This window comes from Ptychodera flava, chromosome 16 (genome assembly GCF_041260155.1).
Source record: "Ptychodera flava strain L36383 chromosome 16, AS_Pfla_20210202, whole genome shotgun sequence".
Taxonomy (NCBI): domain Eukaryota; kingdom Metazoa; phylum Hemichordata; class Enteropneusta; family Ptychoderidae; genus Ptychodera; species Ptychodera flava.
In genome coordinates, this window is record NC_091943.1 from 25,742,002 (window position 1) to 25,756,523 (window position 14,522).

Genomic DNA, 14,522 nt, shown 5'->3' on the forward strand with positions numbered 1-14,522 from the left:
AAATCAATCGAAAATCTTCATTTGGTTGGGGAAAAGTGACAAACTGAGATTATTACTAGTGTTTCAGTAATGAAGAAACTACAGACAAACTCTCATATTTTCATTCAAATATGAATATTGTTCAAATGTTTTGAACAATATTGCATTAGATACTATCATGCACTGATTCTTACTCATAACATTTCAACAGCATTGTAAATATTGAATAAAATTTTAAAGATGATAAGCAAATATGGTGTAAGATTAGACAGATTTCTAAAATTCTTGACAAATTGTGCCAATCCGATTATCCCAATTTAGTTCCAATCGTGTATTCTCATCCCGAGTAACCTTTGGAGCAATTCAGTCAAAGTTGTAAGGTAGAGGTGCTCCTTTCCTACAGCCGTTGCAGTTGATATTGATCCTCCTGTGACACCTATGACTAGATTTCGACCCGACAACATCACTTCTGTAAATTTTCTTTCTAGTCTTGCCGTTGAAGTCAGGTAAGAATAAGCACGTGACACCTTGTCATCATCCAGCTGCCATTTTAACATTATTCGTTTTGTATAATAAAATAATCGCAATCATACCAATCCATAATCCAATGACAGTAGGTCGGAATTCGGAAGACAATAGCTGTAAACATAGACACAAAACAGCACAGAACAGACAGCAAATAGACGGCACACAAACAAAGTCACATTCATGAAAGAAAGATATATGGACCTCTGGCCAGAAGACCAAGAAGTGATGTCAGGTGTTTCGAAAATAGTAAGCGCATCCTGCCCCACATGTGGCACCCGCCATATATCAATCTATAAGTCAGATAGGTAGTGGTCACTAACTAAGGCCCAATGTCACCGATGCCATCAGTGATCATTTTTCGAAGAGAGATATTGTATTTATCTACCAGCTTACGATACCTGCCAAAAAAGCGTTTGAATGTAGAGACAGTCTTGTTCTGGTGTAACCTTGATTTAATAGTTTGTAAGCGAGATGGCCATGTCTCTCTACAAAATCACCATATGAACTGCATGCTCTAGCATATCGAATAAGCTGGGAAATGTATACCCCATAAGCTGGTGAGAGTGGAATATTACTTATGAGGTGTGGAAAATTGATGATACTAAAGTTGAAATCATCTCTCTTGTCATATAGCCTAGTAGAAAGGTGACCATTAGAGTCAAATTCAAGTAAAATGTCCAGATATGAAGCAGAAAAGGCCGTTTCTGTAGTTTCTTTAATCTCCAATCATTGTCTACGATGGCTCCTTGTAACACGTATTTTTTCATGTTCTCCGACAGCAAAGTTATGTTCAGCTTGTGTCGATTCTGGTAATCTAACGCATGCGTATTGTGCATTCGATTATCCCATGATGTTATCCTTGCAAGGTTTTGGTTGAAAGACAGCACAGTTATCGTTACCAGAATCAAGGAGAACGATAGAAGTGCTAATTTTCTTTTGCTTAAACTTATCCATTGTTTGTGATTTTCATTCGCCTGTAACAAACAAATGTATAGCACAGGTTGATTGAGTTTCCTTCCAAAATGTATTTGAATGACTGATATTATTTTGCAGACTGGTTATATTGCAAGGCTAATCGAAGGTGTTCTAAATGTGAGAGATGATTTCGTTCAACCTTCGTAAACATGATAATAATTTTAAAAGGCACATATTCAAATCATTTTGATGAAAAATCCTAGCCGTCTGGTGGCTGTTAACAACTTACTCCAGTATAGAGCAAATAAAAACCGATACATTATTGTATCAAGTACGTCATTATCAGGAAAATATTCCATTGCAAATAGAACACAAACAGAAAAAGAACAGACCCGTATGACAGAGAGTAAGTTTCACCAGCTGAGTGAGTGGCATGGTAGTTAAGACCGACGATTAGAATCCCGATTCTTAAAATCTAACAACGAAATAACATTTTCGAAAGGTCTCCCTATTGACTTAATCAGTTTGTGGTCGTGCAACATCTGAAATTTTTCGATTTTCCTGATTTTGAAAGTATAATGATACAAACCTTCTTCACTTGCGACGGAATCTGCCTAGTCACTGTCGGGCCAGCAAAATGCAGGTTTTCCGTCTCACATGTATTCACCGATAGAGTCAAAATTCTAACCATCTAAATCTCACCCTTCCTGCCATATTTGTCATCTTAGCTCACTCAACGACCGCAAACACATTAGACAAAAGATGTCAGAAACAAGAATTTATTTGATAATTTTCCCTTTTTAAAAATCATCTCAACCTTTCCTATTTTTCATTTCTCAACAACTATATAAACAAGGGAGAATGAAGTCCAAAACTCGTGAAGAGCCAAGTCATGTCATGGTCGATGGTATCCACACCAACTCTGTACAACGGTTACCTAACACCTAACTGTTCTGGGAATGTGCAGCTTTATTGTTAACTTGCTGTACATTTCAGAAAGAGGGCTACACGAGGGATGGGATTGGTACAGACGGGATAATCAGAGCGTAAACTTAGCGCCATATTCCATAATACGATTGTTATGATCTGTACGTAGCTTATACTGCATGTACACACGGTGGTGTACACCATACACTGTGGAATCATCGAATACTTCTTTAGTTTGCACGCTCAGAAAATTATTTAAAAGTAGCTTATGTTAGACGTATCAGACACAGATATGTGGTAGTAATTTAAGTTTTAAAACATATACTTTTTATATATTTGACGATAGTCGTTTCCTCTTTTATTTTAGTGTTCTGTTAATGTTATTTACTATGCCAGGAGAGGAGTAAACACAGCTGCTGTTTAAGTAAGTTTACCAACGTTACTTTTATTTTTGTTCCTATATGTTATTCAAAATGTACATAATATAATCAAACTGCTGAAGTGGCACAGTCACTAACTGAGCAATTTTCCATGTTTGTTTTTTTTTATCCTAAAGATAAGTTTAAATGTTTCCTGTGACTTGAAACAACCATGATTGTCACTGGCTTGATAGAGATGTAATATGTAAATAAAAGATCTTGTTTATTAATTAAAATGTATTTCATTATTTGAGTAAGCCAATGTTTGTTGTGCTTCTGATACCAATATAATACAGTGTAAATTTTGACAAGAGTAATATTACCCTCAAATGAATTTACAATTTAGATTATTTTTCATTAGGCATGATAAACAAAACAACATGGTTTGTTAGTGTACATATTGAATTTACGTGAAGGTAGTGACTGAATATGTCTATTATTTTGCAAAATCCACTGTGATCGTTAGGCTTTGAGATATTATATAGTAATCCATTTTGACATGAATTTCTTTCACTCTCCTGAAGTATCAATATTAAGTAAATATTTTCATTTATGTCAATTCATTTGTTGACTATCTTGTGTCTCGCTGAAATTTAGGTTATTAATGTTAGTCATGTTTTTGGTCTTTCAGCTTCTGTTATTTTCCAGGACATACAACATGTTGTGTGCAAGCAGGAAAGCCTCTTAAGAAGGTTGACTTACTAGAGCTAGATTATGCCTGTGATGAGTTCAGTGTGGTTTTACACCGTCGAAAATATGAACTTTTGCTCAGTTGGCTACAGACTTACTCAAACATAGAAACAGCACACAGGACAGAGTTGCAGCTCAGAGCTATTGTCCAGAGATTGAGATTTGAATTTAACAAACTTGTGGCGGATTACAATAAATAACGCTCAACAAGACGCGCTCCAATTCTAATTGAAAACTTCAATGCTTTCTAGATGAAACGTTTCTGTGGCCACAACATAAAGCAAGTGAACATGATGTCACTGTACGTGATGCTGTAAATAAAAGAGAAGAAAATAAAACGGCAAACTCAAGCATGTCACCACCAACATATGCTGAAGTGATGAGAATGGACCTTGAACATGGAAGGCCTGCTTGCATGATAGGACCCCACCACCCTACTGTGATGTTACATATGGTTTGTTTCCAGCAGTGGAGGCCCAAAGTTTAACACCATTAATAGATCACACCTTCGTAGCGGCTTAAGTTACAGTAATTCACCAGAAAAACAACAGTTAAAACTTTAAAAACGGAAGTTGGAACATAAACTACATGTAACAAAAAAAGTCCCATAGCAAGTGAGTCTTCACTTACACAATCGAGTAGAGTAATTGGTGTCAGGAGTAAGCATCTACTGAGGGACAGAGATATGGCATTAGAAGCTGTTGAAACAGAAACACAGAAAGCTGTTGAAGTGAAAGAAAAGGCACAGGAGGAAATCATAAAATCAAAGGAAAGAGCTAAAAGACAGTTGCTGAATATGAAAAGGAAAACTGAAAATCAACTGAGATATATGCAGCATACTATGGTTGAAATGCGCAAGAAACTACAACAACAGACAGAAGAGAGTGAAATAGTTATTACAGAATACAGAAACAAGATCAGTGGCATGAAAGATAAGGTAGATGTGGCAATTAAAAGTGCTGTAAAAGAATTAACTGAAGAAAGAAATCAGTGGAAGGCTGCCACAGAGACCCTTCTTGACTTGGCTGATAACAGAGAAGATCAAACACGGAAAATGACAAAGAAAGTACAGAGATACGGTGCTTTGCTGAAAGAGAAGCGTGTCCTGAATTTGAAATTAATGAAAAAAGAGCAACATATAACAAATCTCAAGATGCGTATCGCAGAAGCAATGGATGACATTGAGAATTGTAGAGATGCAGCGGCTGTATTTTATGATGGCATAATTGCTGAATTAAGTGAACAAATGAAAGAAATGGAAAACAGAGAGACAGAGCTACAGAAGAGATTAATGGAATTGACTAGCTTAGAAACAAGAGAGAGAGGTTCCCTGTACAAGACTTAAATAAGACTCACTTACTATCATCTCCTAACATTGGGTGTCAGTGCAAACAACATAGAACCAGTCATTCGTGCAATGCTGAATAACCTTTCTCCTGTTGACATGAAGAACGTCAAACTACCGAAGAGAACTACTGCTCAACGCATGAGAATAGAGGCTGGTGTTCTTGCAACAGTGAGGGGGCTAGTTGAACTTGATAAAAGGGATGATAAATCTGTGGCTTATTACTCGGATAAAAGTCCAAAAGAACAGCTTGAACGGCTTACTCATAAGTTCACTTTGTCACCAACCCAGGATGAGCGCCTCACAGGATCAAGAACAACTTTCTCTATCGGAATTCGCCCCGTAGCAGGTGGTAAGGCTCAAGACACATTAGATGATCTAATCAGCCACATAGACGACTTGCAGAGAATAGCCACAAATCTTGGTATTAAGAACCCTGCAGATGTAGTTTCGCTATGTAACATTAAGGCGAAAATGTCTGACAGAGCGGCCACCGAGACTAAGCTTACCAGTCTTCTGATAGAGGCAAAGACACGTGAACATGAAAGCAAACTTACGAACTGGCATTCTCTGACCAATGTTGAGAGATGGATGACCAGAGTGTATGCATTCACTTGTAGTGCACATAAGGTCCATAACACAAGTGAAGCCATGAACAAAGCAGCAATCGACCATTTGTATACAAGTGATGAACTATCTTCTAGAGGACTGATAGGAGCAAAAAAAAATATCTATGAGGCAGACAAACTGCTGTGTACAGAAGCGAGAAAAGAAATACTCTGAAGGGAAGGATTTCAGAGCATACTGCCTGACGGAAGAAAAAGTGGCTGAATCTGCATGCGGGCTGTTTAGACCCATCGTTGGATCACGATATCTGGTAAATTTTCATTGTTCAATTCCCACATTCATAGGGCAGGAGTTCATACAGACATTCTTAATCGATGAACGGGAAGCTAACGTTCATGGAACAGACTTGAAAAGGCTGTTTATGATGGATATTTTGATGACAGAATTCTTGCTGAAGAACGTACATATGGTATACTCTACACAGAGGTACTCCTTCCACTACTGACCAAGTGCAAGGTTGCTTCAGATCCTTTGGCCATGAATGAGTGTTACACAACTGCTGTGACAAAACTCCGGCAGTGGTCAGAAGAACCCGAACTCATTTTCAATGAAAACGATCATATCTGGCCAGATGTCACATTGCACTATCCAGAGTACATGCAGAAAATCAGAGAGAAGCATCAAACAGATGACTTAGTCATTGAGCTGCTGAAGGTATGTTGCAAAGCTGGTGCACAAAAACTCAAAAACCATGCCACAGAGCATCTTCCAGGTGGCTTGTATGGTGACTCATCTTTGGAGCAACACAAAGCCGCCAGTCTCATACCGACTGCAACAAATGACACTTGTGAAAGTGATTTCGGAATGTTAAGTCAGCAGCATAAATTTGCACCGTCGAGTAATCCACTGTCACTTGGAGCTATTGTGATGGCCAAAGAGGGACCATAGTGCCGAGTGGGCTATGAAACAAGACAAATAAGATAGGAAAAAAGTAGTTTCTGCAGCAAGGATGGAGGCAATCAGCGCTATGAAAAAATATGGAACACTTGATAAACAACTGAGCACTATATTCCGACAGAAAGAAGCCCGAAAACAAGTACAACGAGAAAGGCGGAGAGCTGCTCTGTTGAAAAAGTCTCAGAAGAAAAGTCAGATGAAAGATGCTCTGCAAGATGGACAGTTAATTGACTGTATTTCTGAAATCAAAACAGCGTCTTCAAAAGTCTGTAACATCCAAATACACATGTGGGCACAACTGCAAGAGTTTGGAGTTGAAGTGCATTCCAAGGAAAAGTTAGTTGGTAGAAGTAAAATTACTACTGTAGATAGCAAACGTAAATTGCTGACAGACCTTGTGAAAGCCAACCCATTGATAAATGCATCAATCAAGTGTGCCATGTCCTCAAATGAGTCTTCCTCTGATGATGATGATGATGATTATGATGATGATGAAGACCTTATTATAGATCTTCAGCCACTTTCAAAATTGCGGGCCCAGATGGATATGCACCACTGATTCAACTAAAAAACCAGCAGTGATGACAATGATCGTACATAACCTCTTATGTAATTACCTGACATGATAACAAGGACAAATCAACATCAATTGTATATCAGAAAAAATATGAGTGAATATGCAGCAATGTGGGTTAACACTGTCATTGACCTTTACATCCTGGTATTTTTTGTGTGGCATGACATCCAATTTTTTCCCCTGTAGCCATTGAGAACATTCAAATTTTCCTCTAGGATGAGTTGGAGTACCCATATAAATCAACGGAGCAATTAACATTACATGATTTGAACTCAAAATGGCAAGTCATAATGTATCAAAAATTAAACATGAATGTCCTTGAAATGGAACAAGTGTATGAACTGAACTGAACTGAACTGAGAACTACTATTTTTACTTGTATTAAACCCTTTGTGCCTTCTAAATTGGTATTTGGCTGGCTTAAAGCTGTTTCATGATGTGCACAGTTCATATGTTGTGCAGTTTAATGTATTTTGACTGGTAAAATTTGTCAGTTCATATTTTCTGCATCTTCTCCATAGACTATGCATGCATGACCTTTGACCTCTAGAGCATGTTCAGCTACAAAATATGCCAATACTTACCTTTATTTTTGAAAGTGAATACTGTTATTAACAATTATCATTTTATGTCATTCAACGAACATATATATACTCTTCCGGAATTTGTTGAAAAGAAATTTTAAAATTGATATATTTTCATGTTTTACACCCCCAAATTTTGGGAAATGACCTATGACCCCGAAAACATAATTTGCATATTTTTGCCAAATTTGCATTGATTTACCATATTTTTCGGTTCCATTCATAATTAATATGTCAAATGCAAATAATGTGTGAGTTTAATTGTTCTTATTGTAAAAATGAAAAATTCGATTTTTTTTTCATGAATCACAATAATTATATTGAAAAAAACAGCCAAAAGTGGTAAGTGTGACCCAAAATATAAATATAAAAATATAAATGAAAATATTAAAAATATGTGGCAGTAAATATTGCAATTTATCATATTTTGTCTTTATTGCTTGGGCCTCCCTATATACGATTGTTATGATCTGTACGTAGCTTTTACTGCATGTACACACGGTGATGTACACAATACACTGTGGAATCATCGAATACTTTTTTAGTTTGTACGCTCAGAAAATTATTTAAAAGTAGCTTATGTTAGACGTATCAGACACAGATATGTGGTAGTATTTTAAGTTTTGAAACATATATTTTTTATATATTTGACGATAGTCGTTTCCTCTTTTACTTTAGTGTTCTGTTAATGTTATTTACTATGCCAGGAGAGGAGTAAACACAGCTGCTGTTTAAGTAAGTTTACCAACGTTACTTTTATTTTTGTTCCTATATGTTATTCAAAATGTACATAATATAATCAAACTGCTGAAGTGGCACAGTCACTAACTGAGCAATTTTCCATGTTTGTTTTTTTTTATCCTAAAGATAAGTTTAAATGTTTCCTGTGACTTGAAACAACCATGATTGTCACTGGCTTGATAGAGATGTAATATGTAAATAAAGATCTTATTTATTAATTAAAATGTATTTCATTATTTGAGTAAGCCAATGTTTGTTGTGCTTCTGATACCAATATAATACAGTGTAAATTTTGACAAGAGTAATATTACCCTCAAATGAATTTACAATTTAGATTATTTTTCATTAGGCATGATAAACAAAACAACATGGTTTGTTAGTGTACATATTGAATTTACGTGAAGATAGCGACTGAATATGTCTATTATTTTGCAAAATCCACTGTGATTGTTAGGCTTTGAGATATTATATAGTAATCCATTTTGACATGGTTTTCTTTCACTCTCCTGAAGTATTAATATTAAGTAAATATTTTCATTTATGTCAATTCATTTGTTGAATATCTTGTGTCTCGCTGAAATTCAGGTTATTAATGTTAGTCATGTTTTTGGTCTTTCAGCTTCTGTTATTTTCCAGGACATACAACATGTTGTGTGCAAGCAGGAAAGCCTCTTAAGAAGGTTGACTTACTTGAGCTAGATTATGCCTGTGATGAGTTCAGTGTGGTTTTACACCGTCGAAAATATGAACTTTTGCTCAGTTGGCTACAGACTTACTCAAACATAGAAACAGCACAGAGGACAGAGTTGCAGCTCAGAGCTATTGTCCAGAGATTGAGATTTGAATTTAACAAACTTGTGGCGGATTACAATAAATCACGCTCAACAAGACGCGCTCCAGTTCTATTTGAAAAACTTCAATGCTTTCTAGATGAAACGTTTCTGTGGCCACAACATAAAGCAAGTGAACATGATGTCACTGTACGTGATGCTGTAAATAAAAGAGAAGAAAATAAAACGGCAAACTCAAGCATGTCACCACCAACATATGCTGAAGTGATGAGAATGGACCTTGAACATGGAAGGCCTGCTTGCATGATAGGATCCCCACCACCCTACTGTGATGTTACTTATGGTTTTGTTTCCAGCAGTGGAGGCCCAAAGTTTAACACCATTAATAGATCACACCTTCGTAGCGGCTTAAGTTACAGTAATTCACCAGAAAAACAACAGTTAAAATTTTAAAAACGGAAGTTGAAACATAAACTACATGTAACAAAAAAACGTCTCATAGCAAGTGAGTCTTCACTTACACAATCGAGTAGAGTAATTGGTGTCAGGAGTAAGCATCTACTGAGGGACAGAGATATGGCATTAGAAGCTGTTGAAACAGAAACACAGAAAGCTGTTGAAGTGAAAGAAAAGGCACAGGAGGAAATCATGAAGTCAAAGGAAAGAGCTAAAAGACAGATGCTGAATATGAAAAGGAAAACTGAAAATCAACTGAGATATATGCAGCATACTATGGTTGAAATGCGCAAGAAACTACAACAACAGACAGAAGAGAGTGAAATAGTTATTACAGAATACAGAAACAAGATCAGTGGTATGAAAGATAAGGTAGATGTGGCAGTTAAAAGTGCTGTAAAAGAATTAACTGAAGAAAGAAATCAGTGGAAGGCTGCCACAGAGACCCTTCTTGACTTGGCTGATAACAGAGAAGAGCAAACACGGAAAATGACAAAGAAAGTACAGAGATACGGTGCTTTGCTGAAGGAGAAGCGTGTCCTGAATTTGAAATTAATGAAAAAAAAGCAACATATAACAAATCTCAAGATGCATATCGCAGAAGCAATGGATGACATGGAGAATTGTTGAGATGCAGCGGCTGTATTTTATGATGGCATAATTGCTGAATTAAGTGAACAAATGAAAGAAATGGAAAGCAGAGAGACAGAGCTACAGAAGAGATTAATGGAATTGACTAGCTTAGAAACAAGAGAGAGAGGTTCCCTGTACAAGACTGGAAAGAAAAAGTGGCTGAATCTGCATGCAGGCTGTTTAGACCCATCGTTGGATCACGATATCTGGTAAATTTTCATTGTTCAATTCCCACATTCATCGGGCAGGAGTTCATACAGACATTCTTAATAGATGAACGGGAAGCTAAAGGTTCACGGAACAGACTTGAAAAGGCTGTTTATGATGGATATTTTGATGACAGAATTCTTGCTGAAGAACGTACATATGGTATACTCTACACAGAGGTGCTCCTTCCACTATTGACCAAGTGCAAGGTTGCTTAAGATCCTTTGGCCATGAATGAGTGTTACACAACTGCTGTGACAAAACTCCGGTAGCGGTCAGAAGAACCCGAACTCATTTTCAATGAAAACGATCATATCTGGCCATATACACATTGCACTATCTAGAGTACATGCAGAAAATCAGACTTAGTCATTGAGCTGCTGAAGGTATGTTGCAAAGCTGGTGCACAAAAACTCAAAGACCATGCCACAGAGCATCTTCCAGGTGGCTTGTATGGTGACCCATCTTTGGAGCAACACAAAGCCGCCAGTCTCATACCGACTGCAACAAATGACACTTGTGAAAGTGATTTCGGAATGTTAAGTCAGCAGCATAAATTTGCACCGTCGAGTAATCCACTGTCACTTGGAGCTATTGTGATGGCCAAGAGGGACCATAGTGCCGAATGGGCTATAAACAAGACAGAGAAGATAGGAAAAAAGTAGTGCATTCCAAGGAAAAGTTAGTTGGTAGAAGTAAAATTACTACTGTAGATAGCAAAAGTAAATTGCTGACAGACCTTGTGAGAGCCAACCCAATGATAAATGCATCAATCAAGTGTGCCATGTCCTCAAATGAGTCTTCTTCTGATGATGATGATGATGATGATGATGATGATGATGATGAAGACCTTATTATAGATCTTCAGTCACTTTAAAAATTGCGGGCCTAGATGGATATGCACCATTGATTCAACTAAAAAACCAGCAGTGAAGACAATGATCGTACATAACCTCTTACGTAATTACCTGACATGATAACAAGGACAAATCAACATCAATTGTATATCAGAAAAAATATAAATGCATCAATCAAGTGTGCCATGTCCTCAAATGAGTCTTCTGATGATGATGATGATGATGAAGACCTTATTATAGATCTTCAGCCACTTTAAAAATTGCGGGCCTAGATGGATATGCACCATTGGTTCAACTAAAAAAACCAGCAGTGATGACAATGATCGTACATAACCTCTTATGTAATTACCTGACATGATAACAAGGACAAATCAACATCAATTGTATATCAGAAAAAATATGAGTGAATATGCAGCAATGTGGGTTGACACTGTCATTGACCTTTACATCCTGGTATTTTTTTGTGTGGCATGACATCCAATTTTTTCCCCTGTAGCCATTGAGAACATTCAAATTTTCCTCTAGGATGAGTTGGAGTACCCATATAAATCAACGGAGCAATTAACATTTCATGATTTGAACTCAAAATGGCAAGTCATAATGTATCAAAAATTAAACATGAATCTCCTTGAAATGGGACAAGTGTATGAACTGAACTGAACTGAACTGAACTGAGAACTACTATTTTTACTTGTGCCTTCTAAATTGGTATTTGGCTGGCTTAAAGCTGTTTCATGATGTGCACAGTTCATATGTTATGCAGTTTGATGTATTTTGACTGGTAAAATTTGTCAGTTCATATTTTCTGCATCTTCTCCATAGACTATGCATGCATGACCTTTGACCTCTAGAGCATGTTCAGCTACAAAATATGCCAATACTGACCTTCAATTTTGAAAGTGAATACTGTTATTAACAATTATTATTTTATGTCATTCAACGAACATATATATACTCTTCCGGAATTTGTTGAAAAGAAATTTTAAAATTGATATATTTTTATGTTTTACACCCCCAAATTTTGGGAAATGACCTATGACCCCGAAAACATAATTTGCATATTTTTGCCAAATTTGCATTGATTTACCATATTTTTCGGTTCCATTCATAATTAATATGTCAAATGCAAATAATGTGTTTCATTGTTTCATTGTTCTAGCTGTAAAAATGAAAAATTCGATTTGTTTTTCATGAATCACAATAATTATAATGGAAAAAACAGCCAAAACTGGTAATTTTGACCCAAATATGCAGGTATTTTTGTAGACATTGTGTTTCATTAACTTAGAAATTTTGTCAAAAAACAATGTTTTGATGAAACAAATAACTTTCATGTATTGCAGTTGTTGCCTTGAGGAAATACAACATGTCAAAGATGGCCTTTTTGTAGTTTCGTCATTCTCAAATACAATTGCGACATTTTGAATAATTGTCAACTTTACACCTCTGAAAAAAAATTCTGAATGTTATGAAGCTGCATTTTTTTCTGTTTTATCTAATGCAATACCATAGATACAAGAAATACTTAAAACATAACCAGATAAATGAAAATATTAAAAATATGTGGCAGTAAATATTGCAATTTATCATATTTTGCCTTTATTGCTTGGGCCTCCCTACCTAAGGCAAGTTGAACTCTTAAATTGATTAATTTTAATTTGCATCATACGACCTTTTCGATTACCCAGTCTAAGCCTACTTGAATTTCATCCAACTCTGGCCTTGTCAATGGCACCAACTGTCAGAAGTGCACATAAGATGACATAAGAGAGTATGCCTATTGTGAATTCCTGGCTACATTCTGCAAAATTGTGAAAAACTGAGCACAGTGGCCCACCGAATTTTTCTTTTTAAAAGTGCAACACATATACGAAATGTTTTACAAATTATTTATTTATTTATTTATTTATTTATTTATAATATTCATCCACAGCGGACACGAAACGTGTACCGACATGGGATAGGATGACTGAAACAGGTGCGAACCACCTATACAAAGCCAGTCACCCTAATGAAATGAAATATGTACAAATGAAAAAAGCAAACAACAATAACATACAGGAGATAAAAAATGAAGAAAGTCTAAAACAAAACAAATAAAATCTACATAGGTCTACACCTGCTACACAGACAACGAGAAATCCACGTACAAGTGTTGTCTGGATCAAAACAGTTATAAAATTTATCCCAATACCATTTCATCAATGTTACTCTAAATGTACAAAGTGAAACAGTGGTTCTAATTGTCGCCGGTAAATTGTTCCAGAGAATGACAATTCTATTAAAGAGAAGGTGTTGGAAAGTGACAGTTTTACAATGGTTTCTATCCAGTGCATTTGTATCAGCACTAGAACGTGTATTAATTTTAGATGAGTGAGTTTTGACATACTTATGAACATTTAAAGAGTATTTCCCAGTAGTGCATTTATAAAAGAAAATCAGATCAAGAATCTCCCTGCGAAATGACAACGGTAAAAGGTTTACAGCAACTAATCTTTGTTTATAATCAATGTCAGTGGGATAATTAAGAATATACCTTGTTGCTGCTCTTTGGATTTTTTCAATTTTTACTAAGTTGCGCTTAGACTGGGCTGCCCAAACGACACTTCCGTACTCCAGATGACTATGCATTAGTGAACAGTAAAGAGCTTTAAGTGTTTTAGAGTCACATTTGTAGCCACAAGTGCGCTTGATCATGCCAAGCAATCTATGAGATTTCATGCAAATACGATCAATGTGAGTATTCCAATTCAAGTCGAAAGTGAGATCAACACCTAAATCACAGTATTTTTTAACTGATGCTAAGTCATACAAGAAGGTTAAAATGTTCCACCAAATAAACGTTTTAATATCAGATATTTTTGTGAGAAATAATGGTAAATTTGGTAAAAAAATAAATGATTCAGTCAAATATAGTTTTCATTTAAATTGGGGTCTTTACTCTTCTTCAGTTTTATTTTCAATTCAATTCAATTCAATTCGATTCAATTACTTTATTATCCACAATAAATGTAGAAATTTGCCTTCAGGCTCATCATATACAAATTAAAATAGTACAACTAGCAAAAGCATTCTATAAAAAGGGACGCTATTACACATTGAAATGCTTAAAAACACACACAAGGTAGCGACATAGATACAAAAATTAAAACATAGACGGAAACAACAAAGGGCCAACTGGAGGTTTAAAACAACTACATCGGGTTTGAGTTTAAAATTGAAACTGCTGATGGAAGAAAGACTTTTTGAAGAGGTTTTTCTTTGCGCGAGGAACCCGAAAACGTCTCCCTGACGGGAGTTTCTGGAAGTAACCATGAAGAGGGTGATCAGAATCATTGACAACATTCTG

The 14,522-nt window shown here is 36.1% G+C and overlaps 2 protein-coding genes across 2 annotated transcripts; both read left to right on the plus strand.

Annotated features, from left to right (window-relative positions):
- The first annotated feature begins 4,143 nt into the window (after positions 1–4,143).
- On the plus strand, positions 4,144–4,803 carry LOC139113953 (kinetochore protein Nuf2 homolog). Its single transcript, XM_070675428.1, has one exon. It carries the CDS (start codon positions 4,144–4,146, stop codon positions 4,801–4,803), a length of 660 nt encoding a protein of 219 aa, XP_070531529.1.
- Positions 4,804–6,379: 1,576 nt separating this feature from the next.
- On the plus strand, positions 6,380–6,886 carry LOC139113954 (uncharacterized). The gene has a single exon (XM_070675429.1). It carries the CDS (start codon positions 6,380–6,382, stop codon positions 6,884–6,886), a length of 507 nt encoding a protein of 168 aa, XP_070531530.1.
- The last annotated feature ends 7,636 nt before the right edge of the window (positions 6,887–14,522 follow it).